Consider the following 20,115-nt stretch of genomic DNA (forward strand, 5'->3'; position numbering starts at 1 on the left):
ATGTTCTTTGGTGTGCATTGGGGAGAAATATACATCCGGTAGGAATGTAAATGAGTAGGGCTATTTATGACTGTGATGTCGCAAGCCTTGTCTCTACTCCCCAGTACTTCCACTACAGTGGAAATATATTGATGTACAAATGGCTGGAGGATCACAATCACACACAAACCAAATGGAATCACAACTAAAAGTTCAAATGTCGACGTCAACACATGTATTTTTGATCATTTAAAATGTAGGAGTAGCCTGTCCTTTTTAAGTCAAACCACAAGGGCAATGTTGCAAATAATATATTTAGAGAAGTGATATTTCAGCTCTCGATCACTCAGTTCTACGTCATTTATGTTGTTTTTTTCCAAGATGGCGTAGCAGTTCAGACGTCCTCTACCCTCCTCTTGTCGTGTCCCGTGTATATATATATTTACATATTTTTTTTTCTTCACTTATCTTTTTATATATATATATTTTTTTTAATTCTAAAAACTCAACCTCAAAGCACTCTCCTGCAACCCGCCTCACCAATTTAAAAAATAAAGTATTATTTACCTCATCTGAATTCCACAACAGAAGCTAGCAAGAGGTTAGCCATTTTCACTGGCTAACGTTGAAGTTCAGCTAGCCACGGTTAGCTGTCCTCAGCTATCCATTAGCTCGAAAAGCTATCGCCAGTTTTTGTACAGCGCGACTCAGACCAGAGCATACCGGACCTATTCTCTCTCCTTTCCCCGATTTCTACCGCAGGCTCTGGACATTTACACCTGGATCTTGCAGCTAACTAGCTGCTACCTGAGTGACTATTGGCAACGTCGGTCACGGAATTAACACACATTATTACGGAGCTAGCCAGCTGAAGAGTTCCGTCAGCCACTCCTGGGCTATTCCTGAGCTAGCCAGCTGAAGTGTCTCCTGGGCTACAACTCACCTATCCTGACCCGTTTTACTGCCGATGCGGAGCCCCATCGGGTCTTCACGACTGGACCACCGACGTTATCTGCCCGAGGGAGTTATCCAACTGGCCCCTCCGTCGCGACGTAACCTGATCGCCCATCTGCGGCCCGCTAATCGTTAGCTGTCTTTTCGGCTGCGATCTGAATAGGTCTATCGGACACTTTTCTTGGGCCACTATAACTAACTATTTTGCCAACTTGGACTGGTCCCCCCTTCCACACGGAACCCCACTAACCCACAGACGGAAACGCACGAGGTGGCTAAAAACAGACCTCCCTCCCATCTTCCACCAGCTTGCTAACTATGGCCCGGCTAGCTGTCTGAATCTCACTGGACCCTTTGATCACTCGGCTAAGCATGCCTCTCCTTAATGTCAATATGCCTTCTCCATTGCTGTTCTGGTTAGTGTTTATTGGCTTATTTCACTGTAGAGCCTCTAGCCCTGCTCATTATACCTTATCCAACCTCTCAGTTCCTCCACCCACACATGCTATGACATCTTCTGGTTTCAATGATGTTTCTAGAGACAATATCTCTCTCATAATCACTAAATGCCTAGGTTTACCTCCTCTGTACTCACATCCCACCATACCTTTGTCTGTACATAATACCTTGAAGCTATTTTATCGCCCCCAGAAACCTGCTCCTTTTTCTCTCTATTCTGGACGTCACAGACGACCAATTCTTATAGCTTTTAGCCGTACCCTCATACTTATTCTTCTCTGCTCCTCTGGGGATGTAGAGGTGAATCCAGGCCCTGCAGTGCCTGGCTCCACTCCTACTCCCCAGGCGCTCTCTTTTGATGACTTCTGTAACCGTAATAACCTTGGTTTCATGCATGTTAACATTAGAAGCCTCCTCCCTAAGTTTGTTTTATTCACTGCTTTAGCACACTCTGCCAACCCGGATGTCCTAGCTGTGTCTGAATCTTGGCTTAGGAAGTCCACCAAAAACTCTGAAATCTTCATCCCTAACTACAACGTTTTCAGACAAGATAGAACGACCAAAGGGGGCGGTGTTGCAATCTACTGCAGAGATAGCCTGCAGAGTTCTGTCCTGCTATCCAGGTCTGTACCCAAACAATTTGAACTTCTACTTTTAAAAATCCACCTCTCCAAAAACAAGTCTCTCACCGTTGCCGCCTGCTATAGACCCCCCTCGGCCCCTAGTTGTGCTCTGGACACCATATGTGAACTGATTGCCCCCCATCTATCTTCAGAGCTCGTGCTACTAGGTGACCTAAACTGGGACATGCTTAACACCCCAGCCATCCTACAATCCAAGCTTGATGCCCTCAATCTCACACAAATTATTAATGAACCCACCAGGTACAACCCCAAAGCCGCAAACACTGGCACCCTCATAGATATCATCCTAACCAACGTGCCCTCTAAATACACCTCTGCTGTTTTCAACCAAGATCTCGCGATCACTGCCTCATTGCCTGCACCCGTAATGGGTCATTGGTCAAACGACCTCCACTCATCACTGTCAAACGCTCCCTGAAACATTTCAACGAGCAAGCCTTTCTAATCGACCTGGCCCTGGTATCCTGGAAGGATATTGACCTCATCCCGTCAGTAGAGGATGCCTGGTTATTTTTTTTAAATGCCTTCCTCTCCATCTTAAATAAGCATGCCCCTTTCAAGAAATTTAGAACCAGGAACAGATATAGCCCTTGGTTCTCCCCAGACCTGACTGCCCTTAACCAACACAAAAATATCCTGTGGCGTTCTGCATTAGCATCGAACTGCCCCCGCGATATGCAACTTTTTAGGGAAGTTAGAAACCAATACACACAGGCAGTTAGAAACGCCAAGGCTAGCTTTTTCAAACAGAAATTCGCTTCGTGCAACTCCAACTCTAAAAAGTTCTGGGACATTGTAAAGTCCATGGAGAATAAGAACACCTCCTCCCAACTGCCCACTGCACTGAGGATAGGAAACTCTGTCACCACCGATAAGCCCACTATAATTGAGAATTTCAATAAGCATTTTTCTACGGCTGGCCATGCTTTCCACCTAACTACCCCTACTGCATTCAACAGCACTGCACCCCCCACAGCTACTCGCCCAAGCCTCCCCCATTTCTCCTTCTCCCAAATCCATTCAGCTGATGTTCTGAAAGAGCTGCAAAATCTGGACCCCTACAAATCAGCTGGGCTTGACAATCTGGACCCTTTCTTTCTAAAATTATCTGCCGAAATTATTGCAACCCCTATTACTAGCCTGTTCAACCTCTCTTTCGTGTCGTCTGAGATTCCCATAGATTGGAAAGCAGCTGCTGTCATCCCCCTCTTCAAAGGAGGTGACACTCTTGACCCAAATTGCTACAGACCTATATCCATCCTACCCTGCCTTTCTAAGGTCTTCGAAAGCCAAGTCAACAAACAGATTACCGACCATTTCGAATCCCACCGCACCCTCTCCGCTATGCAATCTGGTTTCAGAGCTGGTCATGGGTGCACCTCAGCCACGCTCAAGGTCCTAAACGACATCGTAACCGCCATCGATAAGAAACAATACTGTGCTGCCGTATTCATTGACCTGGCCAAAGCTTTTGACTCTGTTAATCACCACATCCTCATCGGCAGACTCAGTAGCCTTGGTTTCTCAAACGATTGCGTCGCCTGGTTCACCAACTACTTCTCTGACAGAGTTTAGTGTGTCAAATCGGAGGGCCTACTGTCTGGACCTCTGGCAGTCTCTATGGGGGTACCACAGGGTTCAATTCTTGGGCCAACTCTTTTCTCTGTATACATAAATGATGTTGCTCTCACTGCTGGTGAATCTCTGATCCACCTCTACGCAGACGACACCATTCTGTACACTTCTGGCCCTTCTTTGGACACTGTGTTAACAACCCTCCAGACGAGCTTCAATGCCATTCAACTCGCCTTCCGTGGTCTCCAACTGCTCCTAAACACAAGTAAAACTAAATGCATGCTCTTCAACCGATCGCTGCCTGCACCTGCCCGCCTGTCCAGCATCACTTCTCTGGACGGTTCTAACTTAGAATTTGTGGACAACTACAAATACCTAGGTGTCTGGCTAGACTGTAAACTCTCCTTCCAGACTCACATCAATCATCTCCAATCCAAAGTGAAATCTCGAATTGGCTTCCTATTTCGCAACAAAGCATCCTTCACTCATGCTGCCAAACATACCCTCGTAAAACTGACCATCCTACCAATCCTCGACTTCGGCGATGTCATTTACAAAATAGCTTCCAATACCCTACTCAACAAGCTGGATGCAGTCTATCACAGTGCCATCCGTTTTGTCACCAAAGCCCCATATACTACCCACCACTGCGACCTGTACGCTCTCGTTGGCTGGCCTTCGCTTCATAATCGTCGCCAAACACATTGGCTCCAGGTCATCTACAAGACCCTGCTAGGTAAAGTCCCCCCTTATCTCCGCTCACTGGTCACCATAGCAGCACCCACCTGTAGCACGCGCTCCAGCAGGTATATCTCTCTGGTCACCCCTAAAGCCAACTCCTCCTTTGGTCGTCTCTCCTTCCAGTTCTCTGCTGCCAATGACTGGAACGAACTACAAAAATCTCTGAAACTGGAAACACTTATCTCCCTCATTAGCTTTAAGCACCAGCTGTCAGAGCAGCTCACAGATCACTGCACCTGTACATAGCCCATCTATAATTTAGCCCAAACTACTACCTCTTCCCCTACTGTATTTATTTATTTTATTTATTTTGCTCCTTTGCACCATATTATTTATATTTTATCTCTGAACTTTCTTCAAACTACAAATCTACCATTCCAGTGTTTTTCTTGCTATACTTTATTTACTTTGCCACCATGGCATTTTTTTGCCTTTACCTCCCTTATCTCACATCATTTGCTCACATTGTATATAGTCTTATTTTTTTCTTTTTTTTTCTTCTACTGCATCCTTGATTGTATGTTGTTTTACTCCATGTGTAACTCTGTGTTTTTGTATGTTGTCGAACTGCTTTGCTTTATCTTGGCCAGGTCGCAATTGTAAATGAGAACTTGTTCTCAACTTGCCTACCTGGTTAAATAAAGGTGAAATAAAAATTTAAATTTTTTTTATGAGGAGACAAATAGTTGTTAAGAGAGTTGGTTAGAGCAGGAACTGAATATGTGTGTGTGTGTCTGTGTGACAGTGTGTGTGTGTACTTAACATGGCCGCAGTGCAGGATGTTACTCAGACAGATTTGGGCTTTTTACAGCCGGGTCTTTCGGACGTCCAATCCAATGAACTAAAACAGACTAGTGGCATTCAGTCAGAGTCATGTCACTCCTCGCTGTGGAGAGATGTACTAAAACATTTCACTAACAGAAAGAATGTTTTTAATTTTTTATACAACCAGATAGTCTAGATGGACTGTTTTAAAAACCCACAGGAATCAGAGCGATTCAATGTGACATTGGTTCTGGTTTAGACGGGTCAGAAGTTGCGTCCCACATTAGACCACTTTCACTGTATAGTGCACTACTTTAACCAGACGCCTGGTCAAAAGTAGTGCACTATATAGGGGATAGGATAAGTAGTGCACTATAAAGGGTTCCATTTAGGACAATACCTTGTAGACAAAGTGGCTGTTGAACTAGACTATTTAGGCCCTGTTCCAATCTCCATACTACCATATCACTTGGAGTACATGCTTCATACTAAGAGTCGTACTAGTGTGGACATTGGAATACAGCTTAGGGGTTGAGCCTGCCCTAAACCATATTCTTATCCGGTTTCATCAACATGTGAGGATTTCAACATAAAACATTGAGGGAAAGACAGATTGTTGAGGCATGTTCATGAATAATACATTAAGAAAGTTATGAGATCAGAAAAGACGGTTTTCATTATAAGGAGTTCATCATCTCTCATTCCTCTTCCCAGCACATGATGATATAAGATTGTTCCAGCATGTAGAACTAATGTGGTTGGTATCAACGTGGCAGACTGTCTGTCGTAACCCAGTCCTACGTCACTGCCAGCTGGTCTTCATTCACCGCTTGTTGCAGTAACAGGGCCGTCCACTAGATGGCTGTAGTTGAACACTGAACTGCTCTACTCAGTTGTTGTTAATCATGTTTGATGTGGGCTCTTTTTGGGCTGAGAAATAAAAACTACAAGTCCCATAAGCAGATGATCACTGGGGCCTGTTCAGGATGCAACTTTTTTTTTCTTCCAGAAAGAGATAGAAATGTATTGTGTTTCTCAAGTAGAATAGGGAATTGTGTTGGCTTTGTTTCCTTTCTGCAACGTCGTGAAAATATAACCTCACTGAATAGAACACACCTTTTGGAATAGTGAGGTAAGGTATTTATTTGGTAAGTAGAAATGTGAACTCAGATAGCATAAAGTATTGATGAAGCTCAATACGTCAATAGATGGTAACACCTTACCTGAGGGAGAAATATAAGCTTTTAATGGAAAATTACTGTGATTGACTCAGAAATTGGCACCCTATTCCCTACATAGTGCACTAGTTTTGACCAGAGCCCTATGGGTCCTACTCAAATGTAGTGCACTAAAAGGAATAGGATGTCATTTTGGATACAGCCTGTATGTCGGTTTCCCTCTCACATAGAACACTTACATACAAATCACATGATGCTAAATAAAGACCCCAGTGATGTGGAATATAGGTTGTTTTATTTGTTAGAATTTAAAGAGTTTTAAAGAAGTCTGATTTGTTTTTATAGAATATGCAATGTATAATGCATTTTATATTTACAGATATTGTGTTATATATAAATGTCTGTAGAGTATGAATGATGTGTTATTCAGAAGAATTATGTCTTATTTTGACTGTTTAACATACTACTACATTTACTGAAACTATGAAAGAGTATATAACAGTAAACTGAAAAGAGAGAAAAACAACAGTCTTAAATGTACATTCAGGATCAAACCCTAGCTTGACATCAGGGGGTCTAACGTAATCAACGCAAAGAAAGGGTATGGGTTGGTCCCTGGGGAGACCAACTGACCCCTCTTATTGAAGCCATGAAGTTCAAGGCCGACTGTGGTACTGCAGGCTGTTGTTTCCAGAAAGCAGGATCTCCCATCATAGTGAATGGGAAAATGGTGATCTTCGTTGTCAATATTAGAGAAAAAACCCAACAAATAGCATTCAAACATAACCATGTTACCAATAATTGCTTATATTAGAACAGATGTATGTCCTTGAACCGATTATATAAAAAAAAATACAATTGTACAACGTTATATGGATAATTCAGTTGCTATGTTAGCCTGCAGTACCCCGGTCGGCCTTCAACTTGAGATACTCAAGTTCGTTGCAGGCAGCACTGAGCTAGCCTGCAACGTCCCTTCCTGGAGTAGCTCAAACTGTGCATGTTATGTCGACATACATATCCCCATGAGACGCCATTTTAGCAAGCTTAAACCCACTTCTTAACCTTCAAATGCGACATTGAGTCTTCACATAGGAATTAATGGTGTAACATCATCGACGGCTTTGTCCATTCATGTACAGTCAATGGTTGGTCCTCTAGGAAGATGTTTTGTGATATATTGAACCAGGGCTGGCCCTAGCTTTTTGGGGCCCCACACCATGCGGGTAAAACATTTTAGTGGTCCCCCTCTTGATGGCAAATATAAAGCAAATTTAAGTTTTAAAGTACATTTCCTGAAATTCAATGCATTTAGCTATGGGGCGTAGAGAAAATGTTGTGGTTTCAAGTCACATTTTCTGAAATTCTACAAATTTTTCTTCACATGGGGCAGCCAGAAGATCTTGCAGATTTAACTCAAATTTCCAACAATTCTACAAATATTGTCATGGGGTGGAGAGAAATGATCAGTTTTAAAGCAAATTTCCTACAATTCTACACATTTTGCCATGACTTATGCCATGTTCATATGATATCTGAGTGAGAGTGACTTGACAAAATCAATGGAGGCCCCCTGGAGGTCAGGCGCCTGGGTACATGCTTGCCTGGTCATTAGTTGGCCATGATTACTACAAGGTGTAGACAGCTGGCTAGGCTAAACTTACCAATCTAAATAAATGTTTGCTGACATGAGCTAATTGAGTAACTTTCAGAGACTGACATTACAAGAGAAAAACTGCTGAAGCATTACCAAATTTAAAAATGTCACCTCGTGTATTCTATTTTAACTCTCAACATTAAGTTGACACTCCGACTGAGTGACCCTCTAGAAAGGTGCATTGTGATAGGATGACCCTCTAGCAAGGTGCATTGTGATAGGATGACCCTCTCGTAAGGTGCATTGTGATAGGATGACCCTCTAGCAAGGTGCATTGTGAAAGAGGATTGGCTGAACTATGCCTGTGAGTATCTTGGGCACGTGAACGCTGACGATCTCAGAGATCATCTCTGGATAGCTGACTCTGGTGGGTAGAGACTGGGCCTGGATAAACAGATCATAGGTGAACTGGTGCAGCTTCCTCACAATCTGAGAGCGAGAGAGAGAGTGAGGGGGGAGAGAGGGGGGGGAGAGAGAGAGTGAGAGAGAGAGTGTCAACTGTCAGTAACACCAAAGCGGGGGGGGGGGGGGGGGGGGGGGGGTTGAACAGGTCAGGGGTTAGTGGTTAGGGGTAGTAGCAGGGCCGGCTCTGGGCATAGGCGACATAAGCGGTTGCTTAGGGCCCCCAGCCGCTACGGCCCCCAACCCCCAAAAATACTTTAGGAACTCAGTCGGGGTCTAAACTTACTGTTGAGAGTTATAATAGTAGAACACACAAGATCTGTTGCTAGAACGTGCAAAATTCTGACCGGATTACGTAACTAACCAAAGCGTCCGTTGCTATGCTGGTTGTTTGTTCTCCATTTTACCTCGTAGCGGTCGCGAAGGAAGGATGCGTCATATTAAGGTGTCTAGCTATAAGTTAAACCTGATCAATCAAATGGATAGGTGTAAGATATTATGGTTATTCCAAATGCCCTTAACTAGGTGTCTTCGCTAGACAGACACAGAGAGGGGGGAGGAGGAAAGTGAGAAAGAAAGGATGAAAGTGAGGAGAGAGGGAGAGAGGTGGGAAAATAATGGAAGACAGAGACAGATGAAGAGAGAAACAGAGAGAGAAAAACAGCAGTGTAAATGTACTTAGACTAGAGTATTTCAACACCTCTTCTCTTCCAACTTGTTAGGCAATCATATCTACCTACGGGGGAAGGATGGCCAGCCGCACAGGAGGGTCGGAGGAGAAGGAGGCCGTGCTGACCAAGATGCATGCTGGCCATTTCGGAGCGAAGCGCATGATTGCCAAAATCAACCAACGCTTCTTCTGACAGGGAATTGTCAAGGAGATGGACAGATGGGCAAGTGAAATAACCTTTTGTTTATCATTCACATTCTATTATATCTGAAATGATTATGATTTCAATGAATGTCATATCAGAGAGCACACAATGTTTCAATTTGTGCTTAAAGGTCAGTACCTGTCTAGCCTGCCAGAAGTTTGAGAGGGCGAAGACTGTGGTGCCGGAGTTGAAGCCCATCAAAGTTGTTTCATCATGGCACATGATTGGTAAGTGTCCCAATTCAAATTTTGCCCTGATAGGTTGTTTTGTAATGGTTTCTTTATTTGACCACAGCAGAATTCAATATTATAGTGTGTGTCAGTATCCTTACAAATATGAAAATCTGCATACTGTATGACACAGATACGGGTAAGAATAAAGTAATCTTCTCTCTAACACTTTACATGTTAGGGGTGAACCTCATTGGACCCTTCACGAAATCCAGGAATGGCAACAGCTGGTGTCTGACGGCGACCAATCACTCTACCAAGTGGGTGGAGGCAATACCCATTAAGGTCAGTACAGGAAGAGTATGTGCTTAACTCTAAATTCCCTTCTGTAACCCATTAAAAAAGGTGCTTGGAACAAAAAATGGATTTCTGTTTTGTATGATACCCATCAAGGCGAGTCCACCTCCAAAGCAATGATGGACATCTTCAACACCCACGGTCATCTTGAGTGACCGGGGTCATGAACGCTGGAACAAGTTACGGATGTTGTAGGTTATATTCTGTCACCAATGGTTTGTTTAATTTATTTTATTACAATTTGTTTTTCCGTGGTACATAAACAGACATATTTCAATATCTTACATTGTCAATAGATATCCCTATCCTAGCCCCTCCTCCAGGTTTGGTGAATGGACCAACCAGACTCTCAAGACTGCCATGGGAAAGTCCTTTGCTTGGTACCAGGAAGGATGGGAGAACTACTGGAAGGTCATTCTCTTTGCTCACAACAGCAGAATCCAGGCCTCCACCGAGTACGGACGCGAGTCGCAGCTGTTGACTGAGGCAATTGTATATACAATTATTGTATATACTGTTGTTGTTTGTCTATTGCTATTTTTACATAAGGTACTTTCAGAGCACTGAAACCCCACCTGATGGAAGCTGTGGAACCAGTTCAGAACGCTCGAGGACTACAGTACCTTCAGGCATGGACTGAGGTGGATCTGGAGGTTTTTGACCAGGTAAAAATGATTGTCCGCTGTCAATTTATTTTCTGTCCCTCCAAGAGATATGTAAGAAATGTATTTGTAATACGAAATAGAATAGCATTTATTCCTTTTATCAATCAAGGTGAGACTGAACATGGACAAGGCGCAGGAGAAACAGAAGGAGAGCTACCGGAGCAGAATCAGGAAGGGGACTGAGTGCTAATACATCAGGGCGAATTACTAGGTTTGTAAGATGGACGAAAGAAAGGTGACACCTGGGAAACCTCGCTGCTCTTTCACTCCTAGCTGGGGTCACCATCAGTTAAAGTGAATACAGAAAATCTCAGATAATAACTATTTGCATTTGCACACAAAATAACCTGAAGTTAGTTTTAGTTCCCCTAACACTGATATTTTCCTCTTTTGCCTTCCTAGGGTTTCCTCGGTGGAAGCCAACAATCTGCTACAGTTGGAGCACTTGGACGGTCGACCAGTGAAAGCCCTGACGCCCTACACATCAGCGAAGCCCAATAGACAAAGTATGTTCAGCTTTGGTTGACAGAAACAAGAAGAAAAGCAAGAAATAGTAGTTATGCTAAGCCTATAAAAATGTACTTCTCCAATATCATACTCTGTCCTACTCTATCATACTCTATCATACTTTATCATAGTCTATCATTCTCTATCAGACTGGGCACATAATATGTGAGATACACAGATGAACTGAAAACACTAGCACTGTAAACACTCAGAACAAAGAGAGCATCAGCGCCTGGACTTTGCAGTCTCCCTCTTCAAGTCTCCCTTCTGAGACTTCTGTTGAGAACAGGTGACAGGCAGAACCTCCCACCCACACAGCAACCCCCTCCTCTATATTCCACACACCAGAATTCACTATTTTAGTCTATGATTGCCATGTTAGTGTACAAAAAATCTGTGAAGATAAATGAATGACACAACTGTACCAAAAACTATCGAAGTTTATATTTTAAAATCTTAAATATTGCCAGGTTGGTTTTCACAGTTGTTTCACAAGGTGTTCATTATTGAAAGTTGTAAAGTATCCTTTGATGTTATTTATCTGTTCTACATTATTCATTGTTGTATCGTAGGACCTACAATAGATATATATATATATTCAACCACGAGGGAGTACTAATGAGCTATGTGAGATAGAAAAAATGAATCCTAAAAGAGGTCTAGTTAAAATATAGTATTTCAGTGTAGATAAGGGAAGGGCAGGTTCAAATTAAACATGATGGCCAGACAAGCCAGTGTATGAATCAAACAGATTTGCATATGAATGGAGTGGAAATTAGCTGACTTCCTGGTCTGTCAGGTAAGTAACTTTAATGTGTCAAGCAGATTACACGTTTTATTTGACATTTCCGAAACGTAGTAATGTTTAAAACATGGATTTCATGTTGTAATGTTAACAAGGTACCCAAAAGTAGTTTGAATTAATGTTTTCATTTTGTCAGCTAAATAAAACTTGTTTAAACAGCGAAATTGCTGCGGAAATCCGCCTTGTTTGCATAGCGATGATGAAAAGAATGTCATTTAGGCTGTAATTAGGTAATCCCACCGTTGATATAGCAACGGACACTAATAGTTTATCGAATTCCATTGTGACGCAGAAGGGGACACTATTTGGCCAGGGGACATTATTTGTCATGACAGGCCCCCAAAAAGCTAGGCTGGCCCTTGGTAGTATATTACCAGGTGAAGGTAATCCGCTGGAACAGGTGTTGTGTACGGGTTACGGGTTAGAGGTCAGGGATAGGTCAGTTCTGTGGCTACCATGGCGCAGAGAGCTCTGTAAATATTGTACATATTTGAAGTTTTAGTTGTTTTCTTTTTTAATCAACTTCTTATTTTGTTAGCTAAGTAAGTTTTGATTGTATATATTGTAGCAACCCTGGGTTTATAAGTGCGGATATCGACTGCAAGAAGATCATGTTTTTACGCTCTGGGCTTCAGGCCAGAAGGTTGAGGGTTTGAGCCGCACTTCCTGCCGGATTCATTACAATATATTGATCCACGGCAGTGCAAGACCGGCAAGTCAGTTATTTTACCAACTGAACTGAGAAGCTAGCTATTTAGCTACCAACTTTATTTGAAACAACAAGAGATGGCAGAGGCTTGAAATAAACTACTGGGGAAAACCTTAGAGATCCTCTGCCATCTTCAAAATTCTCCAAGGTGGACTATCGCTTTTGACTGTAGTCAGCTTCATTCCATAAAGCTTAGCGGCTGCATTGCTTCACCCAGGTTGGTGCTACATGTTTTTCAGAGGATTTTACCAAGGGAAGAGGTGACCTGACTTCTAACTTGTTTCCCCCCTGGATCTAAGCATCGTTTCACCCCTGCTCATCCACATCTCAGCCCGTCCTTTATCTGGGCTTAAACCCTTCATCTGGGCCCCAAGCCTTCATCTGGGTCTCAACCCTTCATCTGGGTCTCAACCCTTCATCTGGGTCTCAACCCTTCATCTGGGCTTCAACACTTCATCTGGGCCTCAACCATTAATCTGGGCCTCAACCATTAATCTGGGCCCCAAGCCTTCATCTGGGCTTCAACCCTTCATCTGGGCTTCAACCCTTCATCTGGGCCTCAACCCTTCATCTGGGCCTCAACCCTTCATCTGGGCCTCAACCCTTCATCTGGGCCTCAACCCTTCATCTGGGCCTCAACCCTTCATCTGGGCCTTAACCCTTCATCTGGGCTTCAACCCTTCATCTGGGCCTTAAACCTTGGACTCCCGAATGGCGCAGGGGTCTAAGGCACTGCATCTCAGTGCTTGAGGCGTCACTACAGACACCCTGGTTCGAATCCAGGCTGTATCACAACCGACCGTGATTGGGAGTCCCATACGGCGGTGCACAATAGGCCCAGCGTTGTCCGAGTTTGGCCGGTGTAGGCTGTCATTGTAAATAAGAATTTGTTCTTAACTGACTTACCTAGTTAAATAAAGGTGACATTTAAAAAAAAAGTATAATCTGGACCTCAACCCTTCATCTGGGCCTCAACCATTCATCTGGGCCTCAACCCTTCATCTGGGCCTCAACCCTTCATCTGGGCCTCGGTCGGTAGAGACGTGGACGGCACGGGTGAGGTAAGTGCACATGTAGAGTGGATCGGACACAGGTTGTGACCTGTTGGACTGGCACCTGCCTCTGTGGATGACTGAAAGACTGTGGATGACTGTGAAAGACCTTCCAGCTAGAACTGTCAATAGGCTAACGAGGCTAACTGAAAGATTTTGCTGTTTTAAGAGCGTCATTGAGATTCTTGCTGTAATGAAAAGCGCTATACTAATTAAATGTATTATTATCATTATTATTATCGTTAAATTACCGGACGTAGTTGTGTTAGCTGGAACAGGCGTTGTGTAGGGGTTAGAGGTCAGGGTTAGTGTATATTACCGGGTGTAGGAAGTCCAGTAGCTGTGTTAGCTGGAACAGGTGTTGGTTAGGGGTTAGAGGTCAGGGTTAGTGTATATTACTGGGTGTAGGAAGTCCAGTAGCTGTGTTAGCTGGAACAGGTGTTGGTTAAAGGTTAGAGGTCAGGGTTAGTGTATATTACTGGGTATAGGAAGTCCAGTAGCTGTGTTAGCTGGAACAGGTGTTGGTTAGGGGTTAGAGGTCAGGGTTAGTGTATATTACCGGGTGTAGGAAGTCCAGTAGCTGTGTTAGCTGGAACAGGCGTTGTGTAGGGGTTAGAGGTCAGGGTTAGTGTATATTACCGGGTGTAGGAAGTCCAGTAGCTGTGTTAGCTGGAACAGGTGTTGGTTAAAGGTTAGAGGTCAGGGTTAGTGTATATTACTGGGTATAGGAAGTCCAGTAGCTGTGTTAGCTGGAACAGGTGTTGGTTAGGGGTTAGAGGTCAGGGTTAGTGTATATTACCGGGTGTAGGAAGTCCAGTAGCTGTGTTAGCTGGAACAGGTGTTGGTTAAAGGTTAGAGGTCAGGGTTAGTGTATATTACTGGGTATAGGAAGTCCAGTAGCTGTGTTAGCTGGAACAGGTGTTGGTTAGGGGTTAGAGGTCAGGGTTAGTGTATATTACCGGGTGTAGGAAGTCCAGTAGCTGTGTTAGCTGGAACAGGTGTTGGTTAGGGGTTAGAGGTCAGGGTTAGTGTATATTACCGGGTGTAGGAAGTCCAGTAGCTGTGTTAGCTGGAACAGACGTTGTGTGTGGTGTTTTTCTCCGTGTTGGCTGGCCAGACGAACCAGCTCCTTGATGTAAGAGATCCTCAGTTCGTCAAAACACTTCTGATTCCTCAGACCCTCCACAGGGACTAAAAGACACAAAGCAATAAGCAAATATTGAACCAGATAATGATACAGTCACTTAGTTTCAGTGTGTCAGTGATGTGACTCACTGATGCTGAAGAGGAGCAGAGCCTTCATACAGAGGAACTCTTCCTGGGTGACTCTGAGCATACAGAACCTCTGGGACAGCAGACGGAACTGGACACAGTGTTCATACATACTGGACACACGCATCCTCTGACTGGGTTGGGGGGTGGAGAGAGGAGAGAGAGAGACAGACGGAGAGAAAGCGAGGGAGAGAAAGAGGGTGAGGAGAGAGAGAGTAATGTTTACTAATGTTTCCCTTGTTTATTTCAATTTTTTTATTGTCTCTTCCATTTGGTAACATGTGTTTCCCATGCTAATAAATAGAATTGCGAGGGAGAGAGAGAGGGAGTTAGGATGAGAGGGAGTGAAATTGATTGAGAGTGTTGTTATATAACCAATAATACAACATTTCAAATATTTCCCTTGTTTATTGTCTAGAGACAGAGAGAGATTGTCTTCAATATTGTATTCAGCAAGACAATAGTACTCACTCGTTGAAGATGAGGTCAGGAGCGAAGTAGAGCTCTCTAGCGTCTGTATTAGTGTAAGATCTCCAGCCCAGAGCGAACACCATCAACCCCAGCCATGAAGACTGGATCACTGACATCTGGTCTTCTACATGCAGCTCTCTGAAACCTACACAGAGAGAACACCATCAACCCCAGCCATGAAGACTGGATCACTGACATCTGGTCTTCTACATGCAGCTCTCTGAAACCTACACAGAGAGAACACCATCAACCCCAGCCATGAAGACTGGATCACTGACATCTGGTCTTCTACATGCAGCTCTCTGAAACCTACACAGAGAGAACACCATCAACCCCAGCCATGAAGACTGGATCACTGACATCTGGTCTTCTACATGTAGCTCTCTGAAACTCACAGTGCAGGGAGAATAAAATACGTTATGAGTAGAGCCCCCTCTGGTGGGAAGGACATAGAAAACTAGAACCGAGGCTACAGCACTGGTATCAGTCATACACAGACCAGCTGTCTGTCCCCCAGCTCTCTCTATCACACCTGGGTTAGAGGGTTGGTACCATGTAGTGGTTAGGTAACTGTAGGATACAGTGTTAGAGGGTTGGTACCATGTAGTGGTTAGGTAACAGTAGGAGACAGTGTTAGTGGTTAGGTAACTGTAGGATACAGTGTTAGAGGGTTGGTACCATGTAGTGGTTAGGTAACAGTAGGAGACAGTGTTAGTGGTTAGGTAACTGTAGGATACAGTGTTAGTACCATGTAGTGGTTAGGTAACAGTAGGAGACAGTGTTAGTGGTTAGGTAACAGTAGGATACAGTGTTAGTGGTTAGGTAACAGTAGGATACAGTGTTAGAGGGTTGGTACCATGTAGTGGTTAGGTAACAGTATGATACAGGGTTAGTGGTTAGGTAACTGTAGGATACAGTGTTAGAGGGTTGGTACCATGTAGTGGTTAGGTAACAGTAGGATACAGGTTTAGAGGGTTGGTACCATGTAGTGGTTAGGTAACAGTAGGATACAGTGTTAGAGGGTTGGTACCATGTAGTGGTTAGGTAACAGTAGGATACAGTGTTAGTGGTTAGGTAACTGTAGGATACAGTGTTAGTACCATGTAGTGGTTAGGTAACAGTAGGAGACAGTGTTAGTGGTTAGGTAACAGTAGGATACAGTGTTAGTGGTTAGGTAACAGTAGGATACAGTGTTAGAGGGTTGGTACCATGTAGTGGTTAGGTAACAGTAGGATACAGGGTTAGTGGTTAGGTAACAGTAGGATACAGTGTTAGAGGGTTGGTACCATGTAGTGGTTAGGTAACAGTAGGATACAGTGTTAGAGGGTTGGTACCATGTAGTGGTTAGGTAACAGTAGGATACAGGGTTAGAGGGTTGGTACCATGTAGTGGTTAGGTAACAGTAGGATACAGTTATAGAGGGTTGGTACCATGTAGTGGTTAGGTAACAGTAGGATACAGTGTAGTGGTTAGGTAACAGTAGGATACAGTGTTAGAGGGTTGGTACCATGTAGTGGTTAGGTAACAGTAGGATACAGGGTTAGTGGTTAGGTAACTGTAGGATACAGTGTTAGAGGGTTGGTACCATGTATTGGTTAGGTAACAGTAGGATACAGGCTTAGTGGTTAGGTAACAGTAGGATAGAGTGTTAGAGGGTTGGTACCATGTAGTGGTACGGTAACAGTAGGATACAGTGTTAGAGGGTTGGTACCATGTAGTGGTTAGGTAACAGTAGGATACAGTGTTGGTACCATGTCGCGGTTAGGTAACAGTAGGATACAGTGTTAGAGGGTTGGTACCATGTAGTGGTTAGGTAACAGTAGGATACAGTGTTAGTACCATGTAGTGGTTAGGTAACAGTAGGATACAGTGTTAGTACCATGTAGTGGTTAGGTAACAGTAGGATACAGTGTTAGTACCATGTAGTGGTTAGGTAACTGTAGGATACAGTGTTAGTGGTTAGGTAACAGTAGGATACAGGGTTAGAGGGTTGGTACCATGTAGTGGTTAGGTAACAGTAGGAGACAGTGTTAGTGGTTAGGTAACTGTAGGATACAGTGTTAGAGGGTTGGTACCATGTAGTGGGTAGGTTACAGTAGGATACAGGGTTAGAGGGTTGGTACCATGTAGTGGTTAGGTAACAGTAGGAGACAGTGTTAGTGGTTAGGTAACTGTAGGATACAGTGTTAGTACCATGTAGTGGTTAGGTAACTGTAGGATACAGTGTTAGTGGTTAGGTAACAGTAGGATACAGGTTTAGAGGGTTGGTACCATGTAGTGGTTAGGTAACAGTAGGAGACAGTGTTAGTGGTTAGGTAACTGTAGGATACAGTGTTAGTACCATGTAGTGGTTAGGTAACAGTAGGAGACAGTGTTAGTGGTTAGGTAACAGTAGGATACAGTGTTAGTGGTTAGGTAACAGTAGGATACAGTGTTAGAGGGTTGGTACCATGTAGTGGTTAGGTAACAGTATGATACAGGGTTAGTGGTTAGGTAACTGTAGGATACAGTGTTAGAGGGTTGGTACCATGTAGTGGTTAGGTAACAGTAGGATACAGGTTTAGAGGGTTGGTACCATGTAGTGGTTAGGTAACAGTAGGATACAGTGTTAGAGGGTTGGTACCATGTAGTGGTTAGGTAACAGTAGGATACAGTGTTAGTGGTTAGGTAACTGTAGGATACAGTGTTAGTACCATGTAGTGGTTAGGTAACAGTAGGAGACAGTGTTAGTGGTTAGGTAACAGTAGGATACAGTGTTAGTGGTTAGGTAACAGTAGGATACAGTGTTAGAGGGTTGGTACCATGTAGTGGTTAGGTAACAGTATGATACAGGGTTAGTGGTTAGGTAACTGTAGGATACAGTGTTAGAGGGTTGGTACCATGTAGTGGTTAGGTAACAGTAGGATACAGGGTTAGTGGTTAGGTAACAGTAGGATACAGTGTTAGAGGGTTGGTACCATGTAGTGGTTAGGTAACAGTAGGATACAGTGTTAGAGGGTTGGTACCATGTAGTGGTTAGGTAACAGTAGGATACAGGGTTAGAGGGTTGGTACCATGTAGTGGTTAGGTAACAGTAGGATACAGTTATAGAGGGTTGGTACCATGTAGTGGTTAGGTAACAGTAGGATACAGGGTTAGAGGTTTGGTACCATGTAGTGGTTAGGTAACAGTAGGATACAGGGTTAGAGGGTTGGTACCATGTAGTGGTTAGGTAACAGTATGATACAGGGTTAGTGGTTAGGTAACTGTAGGATACAGTGTTAGAGGGTTGGTACCATGTAGTGGTTAGGTAACAGTAGGATACAGGGTTAGTGGTTAGGTAACAGTAGGATACAGTGTTAGAGGGTTGGTACCATGTAGTGGTTAGGTAACAGTAGGATACAGTGTTAGAGGGTTGGTACCATGTAGTGGTTAGGTAACAGTAGGATACAGGGTTAGAGGGTTGGTACCATGTAGTGGTTAGGTAACAGTAGGATACAGTTATAGAGGGTTGGTACCATGTAGTGGTTAGGTAACAGTAGGATACAGGGTTAGAGGTTTGGTACCATGTAGTGGTTAGGTAACAGTAGGATACAGGGTTAGAGGGTTGGTACCATGTAGTGGTTAGGTAACAGTAGGATACAGTGTAGTGGTTAGGTAACAGTAGGATACAGTGTTAGAGGGTTGGTACCATGTAGTGGTTAGGTAACAGTAGGATACAGGGTTAGTGGTTAGGTAACTGTAGGATACAGTGTTAGAGAGTTGGTACCATGTCGTGGTTAGGTAACAGTAGGATACAGTGTTGGTACCATGTCGCGGTTAGGTAACAGTAGGATACAGTGTTAGAGGGTTGGTACCATGTAGTGGTTAGGTAACAGTAGGATACAGTGTTAGTACCATGTAGTGGTTAGGTAACAGTAGGATACAGTGTTAGTACCATGTAGTGGTTAGGTAACAGTAGGATACAGTGTTAGTACCATGTAGTGGTTAGGTAACTGTAGGATACAGGGTTAGAGGGTTGGTACCATGTAGGGGTTAGGTAACAGTAGGATACAGGGTTAGAGGTTTGGTACCATGTAGTGGTTAGGTAACAGTAGGATACAGGGTTAGAGGGTTGGTACCATGTAGTGGTTAGGTAACAGTAGGATACAGTGTAGTGGTTAGGTAACAGTAGGATACAGTGTTAGAGGGTTGGTACCATGTAGTGATTAGGTAACAGTAGGATACAGGTTTAGAGGGTTGGTACCATGTAGTGGTTAGGTAACAGTAGGATACAGTGTTAGTGGTTAGGTAACTGTAGGATACAGTGTTAGAGGGTTGGTACCATGTCGTGGTTAGATAACAGTAGGATACAGTGTTAGTGGTTAGGTAACAGTAGGATACAGTTATAGAGGGTTGGTACCATGTAGTGGTTAGGTTACAGTAGGATACAGGGTTAGAGGGTTGGTACCATGTAGTGGTTAGGTAACAGTAAGATACAGGGTTAGAGGGTTGGTACCATGTAGTGGTTAGGTAACAGTATGATACAGGGTTAGTGGTTAGGTAACTGTAGGATACAGTGTTAGAGAGTTGGTACCATGTCGTGGTTAGGTAACAGTAGGATACAGGTTTAGAGGGTTGGTACCATGTCGTGGTTAGATAATAGTAGGATACAGTGTTAGTGGTTAGGTAACAGTAGGATACAGTGTTAGAGGGTTGGTACCATGTAGTGGTTAGGTAACAGTAGGATACAGGGTTAGAGGGTTGGTACCATGTAGTGGTTAGGTAACAGTAAGATACAGGGTTAGAGGGTTGGTACCATGTAGTGGTTAGGTAACAGTATGATACAGGGTTAGTACCATGTAGTGGTTAGGTAACAGTAGGATACAGTGTTAGTACCATGTAGTGGTTAGGTAACTG

The 20,115-nt window shown here is 43.6% G+C and overlaps 1 protein-coding gene across 1 annotated transcript in view; it reads right to left on the reverse strand.

Annotated features, from left to right (window-relative positions):
- Nucleotides 1–6,571: 6,571 nt before the first annotated feature.
- Nucleotides 6,572–20,115, reverse strand: part of LOC106611952 (progesterone receptor) — a 46,287-nt gene continuing 32,743 nt past the window's right edge. Inside the window, exons 6-9 of the mRNA XM_045724163.2 lie at nt 15,238–15,382; nt 14,770–14,900; nt 14,534–14,685; nt 6,572–8,381 (exon numbers count right to left, since the gene is read on the reverse strand). Of these exons, the coding sequence (XP_045580119.2) occupies nt 8,214–8,381; nt 14,534–14,685; nt 14,770–14,900; nt 15,238–15,382 (596 nt within the window). The 3' untranslated portion in view covers nt 6,572–8,213. The remainder of the gene's footprint in view (nt 8,382–14,533; nt 14,686–14,769; nt 14,901–15,237; nt 15,383–20,115) is intronic.

The sequence above is a fragment of the Salmo salar genome, chromosome 09 (genome assembly GCF_965601325.2).
Source record: "Salmo salar chromosome 09, fSalSal1, whole genome shotgun sequence".
In the NCBI taxonomy this organism is placed as follows: domain Eukaryota; kingdom Metazoa; phylum Chordata; class Actinopteri; order Salmoniformes; family Salmonidae; genus Salmo; species Salmo salar.